General features: G+C 53.3%; 1 protein-coding gene across 1 annotated transcript; it reads left to right on the top strand.

Moving 5' to 3' along the window:
- The first annotated feature begins 794 nt into the window (after positions 1-794).
- Positions 795-15,840, top strand: PPP1R13L (protein phosphatase 1 regulatory subunit 13 like). Its single transcript, XM_028088177.2, has 13 exons — positions 795-811; positions 5,349-5,425; positions 5,531-5,673; positions 6,047-6,557; positions 6,647-6,745; positions 6,822-6,913; positions 7,212-7,680; positions 8,799-9,253; positions 11,616-11,747; positions 11,850-11,983; positions 12,104-12,270; positions 13,919-14,118; positions 15,159-15,840. Exons 2-13 carry the CDS (start codon positions 5,371-5,373, stop codon positions 15,195-15,197), a joined length of 2,496 nt encoding a protein of 831 aa, XP_027943978.1. The 5' UTR covers positions 795-811; positions 5,349-5,370; the 3' UTR covers positions 15,198-15,840.
- The last annotated feature ends 3,269 nt before the right edge of the window (positions 15,841-19,109 follow it).

The following is a 19,109-nucleotide window of genomic DNA, read 5'->3' as shown; positions in this document are numbered from 1 at the left end:
ATTCGAGAATCGGGGCGTCCCCGTTTCTCAGGGTGTGAGCGGCTTCCCAGAGCGGAAAGAGGGTCAGGGGAAGGGGACGCGTTCCTTCAGTCGGGGATCACCAGGCAGTTCCCCAGCGTGGGCGAGACACCCGGGCGCCGCCCCTGCGGGCTCCGAACTACAATTCCCAGAGGACGCGAGGACGGGAGACGCCCGACGTCCATCGCGGAAGCTGCTGGGGATTGTAGTCCCAGCCTACGACTTTGGACTCAGTTGCTGGGTAAATCTGTAAAGATCCAACCCATCCTTTTTACCGACGGGGAGATCGAGGCTCAGAGACTCGAGGGGATACTGATTTAGCGAGGCTCTCTTCTCGCCTTAGGGGCGGGGCATGTGAGTCTTCCCCAGCCTCTAACCTTCTACCTCTTTGGTGGCGTCCACACCTTCTTCCTAGAAGGGGGAAACTAAGCCTGGAGGGGTGGGTCAGAGATTCAGGACGCTGTCTCCCTCAGTCACCGCGAGGTTAAAGTCGAGTCTATCTACGTGGTCAGGTCGCCCTCGGCTTCCGGACCTCGCCCTTTCTGTCTGTGAAATGGACTTTCGGTGATTCCCAATGGGAACGTCTCAGGCTGCGTCCTGCCCCTCCAGGACTACAAGTCCCAAGGTGCTCGAGGCGACCCCTACTCCCCCTCCCCTCCGGGACCCGCCTCCCTCCGGCCGGAGTCACGTCGTCTAACCTGTTCCCGGCGCCTGCCCCGCCCCGTCCTGCGCTCCCCGCAGCCGGAGCCTGAGCCGGAGGAAGTCCCCCGGTGCCAGGATCTGCCCGGGATCCGTGAGTTCCACCCCACTGGGGTCCAGCGGCTCTGGAGGAGGCCGACACCGCGTCCCTGGGAGGACTGGGAGGGGACTCGGACGCTGAGTCCCAGGGTGGAATTGGGGGTGCGCAGATGCCAGGGTCCTTCGAAGGAAAGAACTCATATTTACTGGGCAAAAGTAAAGGGAACTCTGATGCCTGAGTTCTTGGGATGGAGGGCTCGGACGCCATGGTCCCGGGGAGACGCTGGAGCTGGGACTCCTGAATCCCACGAATTGGGCGTCCTCAGAAGCCTGAGTCTTTGAGGGGAATTGGGGTATCAGATGCCTGAGACCTGGGTAGAAATGACAAGACTCGGACTGATGGGGCTCTGGAAAGGGCGGCCATCCCTGACGCCCTCCAGCTGCTTTCTCCACCGAGCTTCTAGGTCTCGAGGCAGAATTAGGAATGGGATGGGGATAGTGGAACTCGGGGCCCTGAAATGTAGCAGGACAAGCCCCCGAGGTCCCTCTGGAGGCTAGGTTCCGGCGCTCCCTACGCTTTCCGGCTCTGGGGTGGGAGCCGGGGGAGGGGGGACCGCGGCAGCTCTCCAACCTGCGTGCGGCTGCGAGATCCCCAACATATCATTAACCGGGGCGTCAGACCTGCCTAACCAGAGGAGGGACCTCCACCCCAGGGCGCCCCCTCGTGGGGGCGGGAGCCTCCCATTACCCCTTGGAGGTGGGAGATATTTGGGGTTTGCAGAGGGGGTTCTAGAACTCAGGGCAGAATTCCAGAAGGTGGGATTGGATTCTGGGAGGCTTGCATGGCTGGGCACGACACAGAGAGGACAGGGGTAAACTGAGGCTAAGAGGTCACACAGGTAGAGTTGATTAGCATTTGGCCCCTTCTGAGCAGCTGTCTCAGATAGCAGAGCTGATCAGAGTTTGGCTTCCTCTTTCTTCTGCAGCTGTCTGGGGGACGGAATTCCATCCATTCCCACCAGATTTTCTGACTAACCTCCCCCACTCCTAGGGCTCCTCGCCCTGACCCTGAGGTGAGAAATGTCACCTCCACCCCCATGTGTCTGACCTGAGGTAGTGTGGGAGATAAGCGAGGGATAGAGGCTAATTCTGGAGGTGTGTGTCTGTCCTTGAAGCGGGGGAGGGCAGGGACGGGCGCCTCCCTCTGGCTGTCTCCCCCTTCTCTCCACCCCCATGTGACATGTGAGGGGATTGAACAAGGGGGTGGGGAAGGCAGGGGGTTCTGATGAGAGAGGGAAGAACTTCCTAATTGTCTGGGCTTGAAGGGCATTCGGTGATAGCCTGAGATGAAATTAAAAATAATAACCAACCATGGCTGCCAAGACAGAGCTCACAGCGTGCCAGGCTCAGCACTGGTAGGTAGATGGTTCCCACTGTCTACAGAGGTCTCAGGCAACTGCCCAAAGGTGGCTTGCTGACTCCACCCCAGGCAATGACTTCTCTCTACTCCACTGGGGAAACTAAGGCTGGAGAGCCCACAGCCTGGGCTTTTGCCACCTTCTCTCTGGAATCTTCCAGGGCAGCCTGTGCCCCTCTGCCAGACTTTTGGGCATGACCATGAGCCAGAACTCACAAATGTACAGGGAGAATTTAGGGTTTAGGAAGTTGAGACTCCAGAGGTCAAAACCCAGGGCTTTTAGACTCAGAAAGAGTTGAAAGGGCTCTTTTGGGGAAAAAAGATTCCTCTGGGTCTTTAGCCCTCACCGTGTGTCAGATCCTATGTTATCTCAACGAACAGCCAAGGAAGGTCAGTAATTAAGAATCCTATATGTGTGACCTTTATTTGGTGCCCTGCGTTGTTCTAAACACTGTACATAAATTATGCCACTCAAACCTCACACCCTTCTGAGGAGAAGGTATTAATTCTCCCATCATACCCACAGGAAACTGAGGCACAGAGTTCTTGGGATGGACTATATAACTAGTCCAGGGTAGAGACTTAAGAGAGGGGGAAGGCCCTAGCCTGTTCCACAGTCGTCCACAGAGGGGAAAACCAAGTCCCGGAGAGGGTGGGGTCTCTTCCAGCGTCAGTCTGTCCGGACAGAAATGTAGGAGTCCAACCAGGGTGTTTCCAGCCTAGCCTGACGCTCTGTGTCGGTTCCCACTGAGGATGATGAGTACTCCAGAAGCCCCCGGGATCCTTAACCCCGAAGAACTTGCTTGGCCTGGCCGTATGCATGAGTCCGGGGGACCGAGAGTTAGGGGTGGAGGGGAAGGGGAGGAATGGGAGCTGGGGTTAGAGGGTACCCAGAGGTGGACTAGAGCCCGCAGGAGGGGGAGCGGGAGCGGGAGCTGGAGGTGCAGGGCTGAGGCCTGGGAACGGCGGCGCGACGTGCGCCGCCCCTGCGCCCCGCCCGGCCCCCGCTCCCCTGCCGCGGGAGGTGAGGCACCTGCCCAGGCCCGCAGCGCATTCCCGGGGTCTGAGCTCAGGCACTGTCCGCCCGCGGGCCGTGACCCGGAGCGCCCCCTGGTGGCCTCGACAACCCCTCTGCCCGCACCAGCCCTGGGAGGGCCCCACGCCCAGCCTTGCCATTTCCTTAGGGCCAGAAGATGTCAGCGTGGGATCGGGAGTCTTAGAAATTTGGGAATCCTGAAATCCCCCAACAGAACATCTCGCTGCCGGAATGCTGGCACCGGGAGGCTGCATAGAATTGTTCGTTTTCCTATTTTAACAGACGCAGAGTGTTTCCTGTGTATCTGAGCTTCTAAAAGCCCCAAGTTCTGATTCCTGGAGTCCATACTTTCTGAGGCCTGAATTCTCAGAGCCTTAATTACTCTTGCACCCTCTGGCCAGTTGGATCCTCACTATAGTCCATATCTTCATTTTACAGATCAAGAGGCACTCTTGTCAGGGTCAGTGGTGCCCCCAGATTTGAACCCTGGAAGTCTGGCTCCTTACTTGTGATCTTACCCACTCCCCTAACCGTGCATTGAGCTAGACTTTCAGGGCAGCGGAATCTTGGGATAGATAGAACATGGTGCAGGAAGATGGAGAAATCGAAGCTAGCAAAACTGGAGAATTCTAGAATGTTCCAAAGATAGAATCTTGGACTCAGAACTTTTGGACAAGAGACTCTCAAGCTGAGAGTTTTAGGCTCTGTAGAGCTTTAATAACAACCTCAAAGTCCTTACAATTTCAGAATCTAGGCCTCTGAGAGATTGAAGAGGCCTCTTAGAATTGCTGATTTGCCTCCTCCTTTCACTGTTGGGGAAACTGAGGCCCGAGGAGTGGATGGGACTTGTTGCCCAAGGTCACACACTCCCAACACACCCAAATGAACCACCAGCCCCAACAGGTTCTGTTCCCAGGCTTCCCAGACAGAGGCCAGAATCAGCATGCCCCAGCCTGCCCCGCTGCCCACGCCTGCACCTCCAAAGCTAAGTGGTTGGTGCAGCCTGGGGAGGTGGCCAAGGTGGCGGGCGTGGTGGCTACCATGGGGATGGGGATGGTGCTGGCTTGACTGGTTCCTTGTGGCCTGGCTCCTTCCCACTGAGCCAGTGACCACAGCAGCCCAGCCACCCCCAGCCACTTCCCTGTTCTTCCTGTGAACACTGGGTACCCGTGAACAAGGTCGACTCTGGGGAGAGGAAGCTGAGTGGTCCCTGCCCTCTGGGACTCTTCCAGGTCTGGTCGAGGCAACCTAGACTAACAAGTTAGATCCAGGTGTGAAACCTAATACAGCTGACTCCTTCCAAGCTGATCTTGAACAAATAGTTCTTAGCCCCATTTTTTTGCCTGCTACTGTGACTTTGACCATTAAATGCGGTATCGGGTGCAAGCCTTTGGCACAGTTCTAGGAGGCCGTGGCCCCTCAGTTAATAGTTGTTATTTTATTTCATTATCCCCTCAAGCAACCATCACAGGTACACAGTAGGCAGCACAATTATTATTAAAAAAAAAAATATATATATATATATCCCTAGTGGGGCGCCTGGGTGGCTCAGTCAGTTAAGCATCTGCCTTTGGCTCAGGTCATGATCCCAGGGTCCTGGGATCAAGTGCCGAGTCGGGCTCCCTGCTTGGCAGCCTGCTTCTCCCTCTGCTTCTGTGGCTCCCCCTGCTTGTGCGCGCGTGTGCTTGCTCTCTCTCTCTAATAAATAAATAAAATCTTCAAAAAAATTAAAAGATCCCTAGCATAAAAAAAAAGTGATATCCCTAACATCTAGCATAGGGTCTCCTGGCCCTAGTAGGCACTCAGGAATTGATAGTTACTTTTGCCTCCTTTGTTCCCCCAAATGCCTGGCACACAGTAGGTAATCAGTGCATAATTGTTGAAGGAGTGATTCAAGGCTTATTAGGACTGACCTAGAAAGATGGACAAGGAGCTACGTCAAGCGAGTGAATTGTCCAGAGCCATCCGGGAGGATTTGAAGGAGTTGGCATTTTCCAGCCAGGGAAGTGGAAGGGCATAGTGCTTCCAGTGGAAGGAGCTAGGAGAATCAAGGCTCTGTCTGGCTGCTCTATGACCCCTGGTTCCCTGTGGGCGGGGTCTGAGAAGGCTTCCCCTCCACCCACCCACACACCTCCGTAGGCGCCCCGCTTCCGCCGGCACCATGGACAGCGAGGCATTCCAGAGCTCGAGGGACCTTCTGGACCTGAACTTCCAGTGTGAGCTGGGGTAGGGGGCGGGGCTTGCTCCGGAGAGGCCCTCAAGGGTGGAGGCAGGGCGCTGCCCGGAGGCCCCGGGCCTTACTGCTCCTCCCTCCTGCCCAGCTCTGGCCATGAAGCACATGGACCTGAAGCAGATGGAGCTGGATACAGCGGCGGCCAAGGTGGACGAACTGACCAAACAGCTGGAGTCGCTGTGGTCAGACTCGCCCACGCCTCCCGGCTCACAGACTGGAGCCCCCCCTAGGGTGAGCCTACTCGCCTCGGTCCCCACCTTGGCCCCCAAAGCCGGCTTCTTTCTGCCTGGGGTTCTGCCCCATCGGGTTGTACAGGCCGTGGGCTATTTAAGGGCACTTGAAAGAGGGGACCAGTATAAATGGACATCTCACAGGACCCTTGGAAGAAAAGGGTCTTTTTCTAAGAGGCAGAAGGACACCGTACCGGCTAGCCTCAGCCCTGATTTCAGGGCCGTCTTGCCAGTACCGCTCACCAGGGCTCCCTATGCCTGACTCTCCGGCCCCGGCCCAACTCCCCTAGGTTAATTTCCGATGACTTCTTTTGATCTACTAACCCCTCTCCTAATGTCTCCTTTGACCCCTCAATGTCTCGGCCTCCCCACAGCTGTCCCGGTACAGCTTCAGCCCGGTCCCCGAGCCCTTCAGCAGCCGCGGGTCTCCCCGGAAGGTGGCCACCGACGGCGCAGACACCTCGTTCGGACGCTCCGAGAGCGCCCCGGCTTTGCACCCCTACAGCCCGCTGTCCCCGAAAGGCCGGCCCTCGTCACCGCGCACCCCGCTCTACCTGCAGCCGGATTCCTACGGCAGCCTGGACCGCGCGCCCTCGCCCCGGCCCCGCCCCTTCGATGGCACAGGCAGCCCCCTCGGCCGTGCGCCCTCCCCGCGGCCCGGATCGGGCCCGCTCCGCCAGCAGGGTCCCTCCACGCCCTTCGACTTTCTGGGCCGCGCTGGTTCCCCGCGGGGCAGCCCCCTGGCCGAGGGGCCCCAGGCCTTCTTCCCCGAGCGCGGGCCCTCGCCTCGCCCCCAGACTTCAGCTTATGACACGCCCGTGGCCTTTGGGAGCCCCCTACTGGGCGCGGGCGGTAGCGCTTTCGCCCCACCTCTGCGCGCTCAAGGTGAACGAGGGGGCCTCCTTTGGGGGGTGGGAGGGATGCAGGCCTGGGACCAGTCTCCCGTTATATCCCAATTCGCCACCTCTCCCTAGACGACTTAACGCTGCGCCGGCGGCCCCCCAAAGCCTGGAATGAGTCTGACCTGGACGTGGCATACGAGAAGAAATCTTCACAGACAGCGAGCTACGAACGTGAGTGGTGGGAGGCCAGAGGAAGGGGGGAGCCAGGAGAGGTAGCCCCCAGACCCTAATGATTCGCGCCTCGCAGGCCTGGACGTCTTCTCGCGGCCTGCTTCGCCAGGCCTGCAGCTGTTACCCTGGAGAGAGAGCAGCCTGGACGGGCTGGGGGCCACCAGCAAGGTGAGGGGCGGCTGGGGAGGGGGCTGGTGGGCAGGGGCCGGGAGTGCGGTCAGGACCACCTCCCATTCCTGGCTGCACCCCCAGTCTCCGTGCCCTCCACCCCAGGCTCTTCCTTTTTCATCCTGGATTTCCACCCTCTCCCTGACCCCCTTTGCCTCACTCCCTCTGGTTTCCCTCACCTTCTCTCCCTTCTTGACCTTTTGTCCTTACCTCCTTCCCCCTCCTCCTTTATCATTCCCTCCCCCTAACTTCCTCCCACCTGAACCCCTTCTTTCCTCCTTCCTTCTTTCTCCCCCAGGACAACCTCACCAGCGCCACTCTGCCCCGCAATTACAAGGTCTCCCCTCTGGCCAACGACAGACGATCTGATGTGGGCAGCTACCGCAGATCACTGGGCTCCGCGGGGCCATCAGGCACTTTGCCCCGCAGCTGGCAGCCTGTCAGCCGCATCCCCATGCCCCCTTCCAGCCCCCAGCCCCGCGGTGCCCCGCGCCAGCGCCCCATCCCCCTCAGCATGATATTCAAGCTGCAGAATGCCTTCTGGGAGCATGGGGCCAGCAGGGCCATGCTCCCTGGCTCCCCCATCTTCTCCCGAGCACCACCGCCTAAGCTGCCTCCCCAGCCCCAGGCACCCCCTCAGCCTCAGCCACCCCCTCAGCCCCAGCCCCAGCTTCCTCCCCAGCCCCAACCCCAACCCCAACCACAGCCCCAGCCTCAAACCCCTGCCCCTCAACCTCCCCAACAGACTTGGCCCCCTGTGAGTGAAGGTGAGTCAGCAGTGGGGGGGCCCAGAGGGCTGCTTAGAGGGAGGACAAATGGCTGGGGACCAGAACAGCTGGGGGAGCCGTCACAGCCAGACACTGTCCCTGCAGAGAGCAAGGCTAGAGGAGCTTGGGAATTTGCTCAGGAGCTAGGGATAGCACGGTGGTTAAGCATGGACCCTGAATCAGACTGCCTGACTCCAGGCTGTGTGACCTTGGACAAGTCACTTAACCTCTCCGGACCTCAGTTTCCTTGAGTGTAAAAGGTGATAGAGCCCATCTTACTGATTATGGTATTGGATTATTTAATCCATTTAAAGTCATTGAAATAGGGCCTGATGTGTAGGAAGATCTCAATAGCTATTATATTAGTTACAATAATTATTAATATGTTTGTGTGCGTGAGACCAGCACAGGGCCTAGAGTTAAAACAGATTGGGTTTTGAGCCCCTCTCCACTGCTGACTTGCTTGCTGTATGACTCAGGATAAATTAGCTAACCTATCTGAGCTTCTGTTTTGTCATCTCAGAAAAGATTAATAATATCTACCTCGTAGATTGTGAGGGACATTCAATGAAATAACGTGTGTAGAGAGTGATCATTACTGTTTTTACCTGCTTTAGAAGCTCTGATAGAGAGAAATAAGACCAAGAGACCATCAGGCACCAGGACTCTAGTCCCAGCATGAGTATTCTGCCTGAGAGGGTAGGCAAGGAAGTTCTTAGAATCTCAGCAAGTCAAGGCCAATCTGATGGTAGGAGCACAAGATTCAGAAGTCAGAGGGCCCGGAATGCAAATTGCACTGGCTTTGGGCAACTGACTTCCCCTCTCTGATGCTCAGCTTCTCTCTCTGTAATAAGGAAGTGATAGCAGTATCTACCTCACAAGGTAGTGGTGAGAATTCAGTAAGGCAGGCACATGCTAAGTGCTCGATAAAATGGGAGATGTCACAATCAGACTATTCACAGCCCACGGAAAGTAGCCCAGAGAGAGCAAGGAACTGCCCTGAGGTCACACAGCGAATCAGATGCTGGCTACGGGTCCGGGAAGTTGTGGACTTAGAGAGGGGAGTCTTGGGGTTCTCCCAGGGACCCATTCTCTGATGGGCTCCGTGTTCCTTCTAGGCCCCCCCAAGCCTCCCCCTGAGCTGGAGCCTGAGCCGGAGCTCGAGGGGCTGCTGACGCCAGTGCTGGAGGCTGGTGATGTAGATGAAGGCGCTGTCACCCGGCCCCTCAGCCCCACGAGGCTGCAGCCAGCACTGCCACCCGAGGCACAGTCAGTGCCCGAGCTGGAGGAGGTGGCACGGGTTCTGGCAGAGATACCGCGGCCCCTCAAACGTAGGGGATCCATGGAGCAGAGCCCCGCTGTAGCCCTGCCCCCCACCCACAAGAAGCAGTACCAGCAGATCATCAGCCGCCTCTTCCATCGTCACGGAGGGCCTGGGGGGCCTGAGCCCGAACTGTCCCCCATCAGTGAGGGATCCGAAGCGAGGGCAGGGCCCCCTGCTCCTGCCCCACCAGCTCTCCTCCCACCCCCAGCCCTGCCCCAGATCAGCCCGCCAGAGCAGCTGCAGAGCATGGTAAGTAATATAGGAGGACACGGGGGGGTCTATTAGCACACGGAAGCACCCCTTCCCTTTTAGGACAGGACCTGGAAATTGCACCCATCACATCTGCCTCTTCCAGTGGGCCAGGAACCCTGCCGCAAGGGAGGCTGGGAAATGTAGTCTTTAATCCAGGTGTTGCCTGTGTTCTGAAGGCAAGGAGAATGTCTAGGGAGAGGCATTCACAAGTCTTGGCCACACAGAGACTCTCTGCTCCGCCCAATAACCAGCCCCCAAGGGCATCTCTTCAGGAATCTCGGAATCTTACCACCTGGAAATGAGTGTGTCGGTGTGTTTCTTCCAGGACCTGAAAAGCCTGCCTGAATCGAGACAGTCACCATTTCTCTCCCCAACTGCTACACGGTCTCTCATGTCTGCCTTCTCTGGGGATCGCTCTCTCCCCTCAGACCTCAGCAAGCCTGTGCTATGGCTAGAAATGGCGACTGAAAATGACCTCTTACTTCAGGCTCATGGTGTCCTCTGACGCTGTTCAGAGCTGCTTTCATTCAAAATCGCAAGAGCAAGTCTCTGGTCTCTGAGGCTGTGGGCGTTGTGATAAAGGGCACCAGCTGCAGAGCTAGGCTGCCTGGTTCATATCCCAGCTCCATGGCATATATCAGCTGTGCGACCTTGTTGTGCAAGATACTTAGCCGTTCTGGGCCTCAGTGTCTTCATCTGTAAAATGGGGATGAGAATAACCATAGGATTACTGTGAACATTAAATATATGAATACAGTGCTTAGAATAGTGCTTGGCATTTAATTGTTAACCACTATTATTATTGTTAGCATTTGACCAGGGGATGGTGGCCTTCTAAACTTGCTCCAGTCCCTGTGTCTTGGCTGGGGGTGGGTAGTGTCTATGGAACAGTCCTGTTCTCTCAGTGTGGATAGACAGAGAGAGGTGAACGATTCCCAGGGAAGAAGCAGGGGCCAGGTAGACACCCAAAATGCCTATTCCCAAGCCCTCCTAAAGTTGGAGCCAGGAAATGTTGAGATCCAGGATCTGGAAATCAAGAACAGAAGAATGAAATCACCTTATAGAATCACAAAGTCCTAGCCATAAAGAAACTTGAACATTCACAGAATTCAAGAATTAAATCCTGTTCTCAGTCTCAGAACAGTGAACCTTCAGAATCCCGAAGAGCCGAAGTTTCAAAGAACAGGATCTTAGCATTTAAAAGTTAGTAACACCGACCATGGTTATTAAGTGATTCGTGAAGTCACCAAAACTGAAAATTAAAGACTCTTCTCATTTGAATCAGAAAATCACAGATTAGTGCACTAATATGTTGAAATACAGAATTCTGTTTTGTTATTTTTTTAAAGATTATTTTTTTAAGTAATCTTTATACCCATCCTGGGACTTGAACTCACAGCCCCGAGATCAAGAATCTCATGCTGTACCCACTGTGCCAACTGGGCACCCCCAGTATTGTATTGTAAATGAACATTTTCCACTAGAGAAGAATACACAAACACCATAGTAACTAGGAGAAAATAGAAAAAAGAATAAAGAGGCCAAAAATCACAGCACTCAGAACCATGATTAACATTTTAAGTATCTCCTTCCAATCTGTTGGAATGAAATTCTAACCATAAAACATTAACGTTCCCAATCACAGAATCTTGGGAATGCAGCATCTTGGGTCTTCAGCAATTTGACATGGCATAACTTAGCATTCCTGGACTCAACAATATTGGAAATTCGAAATAGCTGAACCTCAGAGAATTTTGAAATCTTTGGCTCTTGGGATCTTCAAATTCCGGGATCTTGAAATCATCGACATCAAAGACCAAAATCACAAAATGCTGTATGCTCCGAATAAATGAATCTGGTAGGAGGACCCATGAGCATCAAAAATAAGAAAATAACAAGGAATAAAAAAGAAAGAAAACACAAGGAATAATAGGCTAAATAATCTCATTCCAAACATCTGGAATTAACATTGGACAACAGTTTGTCATGTGTGTTTCGTAGTATTTATGTTTTATAAAAGCAGTAAGACTGTGGTCGGGTTGAATATCTGGCTTCTATGAATCATCAACGCTTCCTTTCAGGTCTCAGGGGCCAAGATCCTATACTCACCAGATTCCCTGACTGTTGTAAGGAATCAAAGGCTATAGAACTGAGGGCATTCCCTTCCCCATGGCCGTCTGGATTCAGGCTCTGTACTTCCCTGCCTTCCAATCCCAGCCCTACCCCTGTCTAGTTGGTTGAACTGGGGCGGCTGCCGCCGTGTCCCTGAACCTCTATTTTCCTCTGTAAGTAATAGGTATATTAACAATACCCCCAAGTCACTGAAGCCCGCCCCCACCCCCTGCCCTGTCCCCCCCAGGAGATGCGCTCGGTGCTGCGGAAGGCGGGCTCTCCGCGGAAGGTCCGCCGCGCGCGCCTCAACCCGCTTGTGCTCCTGCTGGACGCCGCGCTGACCGGGGAGCTGGACGTGGTGCAGCAGGCGGTGAAGGAGGTGCGTGCTGCCAAAGTGCAGGGCAGGCGAGGTGGGGGCGGCGGACGCGGGCTGGCCGCGGCTGGGGACTGAGCCTCCGCGTCCCCCGCCCCCCCCACCCAGATGAACGACCCGAGCCAGCCCAACGAGGAGGGCATCACCGCCCTGCACAACGCCATCTGCGGCGCCAATTACCCCATCGTGGACTTCCTCATCGCGGCCGGCGCCAACGTCAACTCCCCCGACAGCCACGGCTGGTGAGCTCTGACCTTGACCCGCGCGGGGCGGGCACCGGGCGGGCGTGGGGCGGGACCGCGCTGCTGGCCGGGGCACCCACGGGCGAATGCGCGGCCACTCACGCACGCCTCCACGCCTAGGACACCGTTGCACTGCGCGGCGTCGTGCAACGACACGGCCATCTGCACGGCGCTGGTGCAGCACGGCGCAGCAATCTTCGCCACCACGCTCAGTGACGGAGCCACCGCCATCGAGAAGTGCGACCCCTACCGCGAGGGTTACGCTGACTGCGCCACTTACCTGGCAGGTGCGAGGCACGCTTCTGGGGGAGGGAGGAGGTTGTGGGGACTCGGCCGCCCAGCTGGCAATTGCAGAGAGGGAGGGGGCAGACTGCGGACCAATCAAGTGGCAGGATCACAGAGGGAGGGCGGCGGGATGGACCACCTGCGGGGGAGGGGGACAGGGCGTCCCAGCTGGCAGGTGCAAGCGGGCTGTGTGGGGTGAGCAGACTGCCAACCTCGAGGGATGGGGGGACACGGGCACTGTGCCATGCAAACTGGACACCTGTAGGGAGAAGAGACGTCTTGGAGATTGCACTGTTCACCTGCTTTCTCACTTGCGGGCGTGGGGAGTTGGCCGTTCCAATGATACCACTAACCGGGCATAGGGCTGGACAGGTGGGCTGTGCTCCGTGTGGGAGACACAGGGCCACACGCCTGGCAGGTGAGCAGGCCATGGCTTCTGGGGAGGAGCTTGGGGACTCTTCCACCTGGAGGGAGACACGCGGCTTCCCTTATTGGGGGGGGGGGACAGATCACCTAACCAGGTGATGGGAGGAAGTAGGTAGCCTGTACCAAGGACTTGTGCAGAGCGTCCGTATTACACACTTGGGGTGGGTGGGCAAACTGTATGATAGGGTGGGGTTAGGAACATCACAGAGCTGGAGTGAGTCAGGCTCTAGGACTCACTGTGTGTGGGCGGGGAGACAATGTTTTTGAGAGGTGAGCCTCTAAGGCCACACGAGAGCCCTCTGTACCACCTAATGGCAGGAACTGGAGGAGAGCCTTGGGGCTTATGGGTGAGCAGGGGTAGACAGGGACTGCACCACTGGGGCACGAAATAGACTATAAGCTTCGGGGAGGGGCATTGGGCCCTTACACATTTGTACAGGGAGGTGGAGCCTCTGAGATGTGGAGCTTGGACTGTTCTGTCTGCATCCGACACGGAGAGTTTTGTGAGGGTCAGGTAGAGGTTGGACACCCAACCTGGCTGGGAAGAGAGCCGGAACCGGAACCCGGTGGACTGAACCACTACAGAGAGGGAACAGTGTTGACTGTACCATTTGGAAGGGGAGGCTAAATTCTTGATGGAAATATTACCCTTTCACGGGGCGGGAGTGGGGGATGGGCTATACCCTCTGGAGAAGTTACTGCATCCTCTGGAGATTTTGTCACTTGGGGAGGGGAAGCAATGTGGACTCACCATCTGGAAGGGGGAGGTGGGAGCACTTAGGGGGAGGCGGGGAAGGGCTGTACCATCGGAAGGAGGGGTTGAGATTATGGAAACTGTCCAGCTTGGCGGGGGGGGGGGGGGGGGGGGTCCGCAGCCGACCGCACCTCTGGGAGTGACACAGGGACTTGACGATGTTCATGAGGGGGTGGGGACCACTGACCCTGCCTCGGGGTTTGGAGGCCCCAGTTTGATGCACCCTGATGTTCTCGAATTCCAGAGACTGCCAGTCCTCGGCAGGTGACTCCAGCTTAGGCGCCCCTCTCCAGACAGGGTTACACAACTTTGCAAGTGGCTCATGCCTCAGCTGTGTGTATGTGTGGGCGGGGTGCCACATCCCAGGGCCTGTCCCTGTCCTCAGCGTGTCTTGTGTCCCTGAGTGTTCCAACTCCTCCACCCCCCACCCCCAACCGGGCGTTCACAATCTGTGCCCGTTTATGTTTCAGATGTGGAGCAGAGCATGGGGCTGATGCACAACGGGGTGGTCTACGCCCTCTGGGACTACAGCGCGGAGTTTGGGGACGAGCTGTCCTTCCGCGAGGGCGAGTCGGTCACTGTGCTGCGGAGGGACGGACCCGAGGAGACGGACTGGTGGTGGGCCGCGCTACATGGCCAGGAGGGCTACGTACCCCGTAACTACTTCGGGGTGAGCCCGGAAGAGATATATATTATATCAGCGTCCTGGGGCTATTTGGGGAAAGGGGTTGATTCTGGGAAAAAGAGGAGCAAAAGGGACAGTCCATTCCACTGGGGGCAAGGGAGGTCAGAAGAATCCATTATGGGTCGTGGGGAGATGAGGACCTTACAGTTGGGGGAGAAAGAGCCCCTTCCTTGTGGTACTTTGTGGGGAACTCACTGCCTTACTAGTTATTTGATTGGTTCATGCTCAATCAAATATTTATTTTTAAGATTTTATTTATTTATTCATGAGAGACAGAGAGAGAGAGAGAGAAGCAGAGGGAGAAGCAGGCTCCCAAGGAGCAGGGAGCCCAATGCGGGACTCAATCCCAGGACCCCGGGATCATGACCTGAGCCGAAGGCAGACGCTTAACCAACTGAGCCATCCAGGCGCCCTCAATCAAATATTTTTTATCATCCCTAGTTATATTACTGGGGAGGCAAGGAAGAATGTATTTTAGCCAAGGGAAGCCATGAAGAATCCCATTTCAGTAACCGAGGGGAAGTTAAAGAATTGTGTATTGATGGTGTAGTGGTGAGGAAGCTTTTGTTACACTGCAGGGGGCAGGGGGAGGAAGAATCCATTATTAAAATGATGGTAGAATTGAGGGAGGTTGCACTAGGTTAAGGGAAGAGGCCAGAAGATCCCATTATATTCCTAGGGGAGAAGATTCTTTTAATTTGGGGATGGGCGGAGGTGGGTCCCAACGAGACAGCCATGGTGGTAGGGAGAAGCAGGTGTTTCTTTCATGGCAGTATGGACGACTCGGAAAATTCAATTTCATCAACTGGGCTGCTGAGTCTAAGCCTCTATCTGGTGCTTGGTCGTGACAGGGGCCTTGGGGATTCTGGAGTGATTTGGGAGTCCGCTGAAGGAGTCTGTTAGGAAGGGCGGGGAGGATGGAGACAGCACACCTATTTGGGGGTGGATTAGGTGACTCCATTAAAGTGTGGGGTGGGATGAAAGAGAGAGGGTTCCTGGTGTCTAACGATCCTGCCTTCCCTCAGCTCTTTCCCAGGGTGAAGACTCAGAGGAATAAGGTCTAGCTGCACAGAAGGACGTTGCCAAGGGAGGCAGGAGGGAGCAGCCCTGCCTTTGCCCCAGACCTCTTCCTCAGTAACTGCTGCATCTCTTTGGGCCCCAAGCCCTACAGGGTTGGGGTCCTCACCTCTAGCTCTCTGCTTCCCTGGAAGCCCAAGGGAGAAGGAGAACCTCAGCCTTGCATTTAGAAACTGCCTTAGCCACGGGAGATCACCTTGAGGCTGGGAATCATTGGAGGCAAGAGACTCCCCCACCACCTTCCTCCATTTCCAAATCAGATCCCGTCCAAAGTGCCTCCCACTCCTACTGCCAACCCCTCCCACCCCTTCAAAACAAGCTAACACACCATCCTAGGGGAGCCTGGGATGTGTCACCTCCACTGGATTTCCCTGGGAGTCACCTCTGCCCCCATCTCTCCAGGGCTGGGCGAGACACCCTGGTCTCCCACCTCTCCCCAGTCAAGTGCCTTCACCCAGTGCTGGTTTTATAACCAAATGGGGACATTTTTCCTTATAAATAAAGGTAGTTTGCACCAAAATTGACTTCCCTCTCTTTGGATCCCCCTCTGACCTAATAAGTGCGCATCACCCTTACGGATTTCGACAAACCAGTTTTAAGGAAGCCCCTTTCTAAGGGATTTCTGTCATGTAAATCCAATACTTCTTCCAAACACACCTGTTTTTTGTGGGGTTTTTTTTATGGGGGGAGAGGGGGTTTTTTGTTTTTTGTTTTTTTGGTAGTGTCTTGATCTTTTTTCATGTTTTGGATTCTTCCTTTATGTCTTTAAACATTTTAAGCTTATTTTATAGTATATGTATGATAATTCTATAGTCTGAAGTTTGGGGCCATCTACTTTTATAATTTGCTGTGTCTGCTGGTTCTCACTCATGGTGGATTTTTTCCTCGTGTGTGTTGAAATTATGGATTGGGAGACCGTCTTCAACAAGGCTTTATCTTCCCGAAATCCAGGCGGCCTTGTTGAGGGTGTGACCCTGAAGAGTGACTTTCCTTTGCTTCTGCCCCCACTTCTTTATTGTGTAAACTGATTTTTGGTAAAGCACAGGCATATATCTCCTCTGTGTATTTCCTGACAAATCCTAAGGCAACAGCATTGTTGTTGTCTGAGATGTCCAATACCATAGCCACCCACCTCATGTGGCTATTTAAATTTAAATTAATTAAAATTAAATAAAAATTAAGGATCATCTCTCAGTCATGCTGTCCACTTTTCTAATGCTCGGTAGCTACGTGTGGCTAGTGGCTACCATCTTGGGCAGTGCAGATAAGAGAACATTTTCATCATCCCAGAGAGTTCTGTTGGATAGAGCTGATAGGCAACATCTCCATTATAAAGAAGTTCCATGGTGCCTCCTCCCAGTCAACCACAGTTGTGATTTCTATCACTATTGATTAGTTTTCGTGAATACACTTTATTTTTACTTTTTTAAAAAGATTTTGTTCATTCATAAAATCTTTAAAAAAAAAAAGTGAGAGAGAGAGAAGGAGCAGGGGGAGGGGCAGAGGGAGAGGGAGAAGCAGACTCCCCACTGAGCAGGGAGCTCTGAAGTGGGACTCGATCCCAGGACCCCAGGATCATGACTGGAGCCAAAGGCAGATACTTAATTGACTGAACCACCTGGGTGCCCCGATGAATATACTTAATTTTTTCTTAAACATTTTATTCATTTGACAGCGCGAGAGAGCACAAGCAGCGGGAGCAGTAGAAGGAGAGGGAGAAGCAAGCTCCCCGCTGGGCAGAGAGCCCAACTCAGGGCTCGATCCCAGGACCCTGGGATCATGACCTGAGGCGAAGGCAGACGCTTAACCAACTGAGCCACCCAGGTGCCCCCAATGAATATACTTTAAAAACCAAATAGTACTGGGGTACCAGGCTGGCTCAGTGGGAAGAGCATGCGATTCTCGATCTTGGGGTCATGAGTTTGATCCCCACATTGAGTGTAGAGATTGCCGAAAAAAAAAAATCAAACTATACTAAAATGTTTATGAAAAAAAGCAGTCCTCTGTGCCATCTCTCTCCACTCCCCTCTGCTCTCTAGAGGCAACCACTTTCAACTGTTTTACCTGTTTCTTCTAGTATTTTCTTCCATGTTTCTAAATAGGCTGACCTGCTATTTCTTGATAGCCAATTTTAGACATTCTCTTTCGATGCTTGAGCTCATGCATCCACCACTTTCCCTCTCCCAATGAAATCATGTCATAATTTTTATATCAGTCAATAGTTTTCACAGTGTGGTACGTAAATGTTTTTACTGTAGAGCCTTGTAATATACTAGCATTTTCTTTCTCATACAAACTTTAAAATTTTTGAGAATTGATAATTACCTTTGTCACATGCTTAATTTTATATGTATTTTTCAAATGTTCCATGGGACTGTCCATACTCCTATCAATTCACAAGCTTTGTTTCTTTTTTTCCCTCCCTCTTGAAGTCCTGTCTCTTACTTTAATCTGGACCTGCTGCCCTTTAGGCCTGTGCTAAGCTATCTGAGGACATCCCCAAGTAGGACACTATTTCCTGGATCCCATGTCTTCATCTTAACTTGGTTGACTCTTCATTTTGGTGGAGCACATCCTCCGGTTCTCTTAAAAGGGTGAAGAAGAGGTAAATATTTTTGAGTTCTTAAAAACTAAATATAGCTTCATTCTACCCTCCCACTTTATTATAGTTTGGGTGGGGTATAAAGTTCTAGGTTGGAAATATATGTATCCTTTTTCATTCAAATCTGTCTGCACCCTGAGTTGGAATGCAAGTTTAGAGAACAAGAGAAAGCTGTTTTTCCCCTTAGATTTGTTTCCATTCTCCCTTTCCTTTCCTTTGAACTTGTATTTGACTTTTTTTTTTTTAAGGGCGGGAACGACAGTGGATGGGGGAGGGGCACAGGGAGAGGAAGGAATCTCAGACTCCACAGTCAGCATGGAGCCTGCCGTGGGGTTTGATCTCATGACCTGAGCCAGTATCAAGAGTTGGACACTTAACCAAGCCACCCAGGTGCCTCTTGACTTTTTTTTTAAGTTGCTTGCCTTTTTTTTTTTTTTTTTTAAACTTTTTGGCCTCTTGGCTTTTTTTCTGGAAGATTTTGGAATCTTCCCTTTTTCTCTGGGTCTGAAAATTCATTCATATGCCTTACTGTAGTCTTTATCCATTAGTCATTCTGACCTTAAGTCTGTCCTTTCGATCTGGAGAGTCCTACCCTTTGGTTCCGGGAAATTTTCTTATCTATTTCTGTGCTGATTTCTTCCCCTTCATTTTCTTGCCTTTTTTCTGGAATCTTCATTATTTGGATGTTGGACCTTCTGAGTTCAGCCTTCAATTTTCTTATGTTTTCACTACTATTTTCCAGTCCTTTGTCAATGTCCCCTTACTTCCTAGATTCCCTTGACTTTAATCCTTCTCTTAAAATTTAAGTGTCATCTGTAATTTTGGTTTTTTTTAAAGATTTCTTATTTATTTATTTGAGAGAGAGAGAATGAGAGACAGAGAGCACTAGAGGGAAGAGGGTCAGAGGGAGAAGCAGACTCCCCACTTAGCAGGGAGCCCGATGTGGGATTCGATCCCGGAACTCCAGGATCATGACCTGAGCCGAAGGCAGTCGCTTAACCAACTGAGCCACCCAGGCGCCCAGTGTCATCTGTAATTTTGAATTCCCAAGAACCTTTCTTGTTACTTAATTATTCATTCTTGGCATACCCTCCAGCCCTTACTTTATAAATGCAGATATTTACTGTTATCTCGCAAAGTATTTCACAAAGTATTTAGTTACAGGTGTTTTGTGATTCTTTTGTAAGCTTTCTTGTTTTTTTCTGTATAATGTTTGTTTCTTCTGGGCTTCTTTATTCAGTCTGATCTCTCTTTTTCACAGCAGAGGTATGTTAGTTTCCTATTATTGCCGTAACAA

Source organism: Eumetopias jubatus, unplaced genomic scaffold, assembly GCF_037043125.1.
Source record: "Eumetopias jubatus isolate StellerSeaLion01/CBP00866 unplaced genomic scaffold, mEumJub1_p1.0 scaffold_10, whole genome shotgun sequence".
NCBI lineage: Eukaryota > Metazoa > Chordata > Mammalia > Carnivora > Otariidae > Eumetopias > Eumetopias jubatus.
The sequence above is the reverse complement of the archived record's forward strand: the minus strand, read 5'-3'. Positions and strand labels throughout refer to the sequence as shown.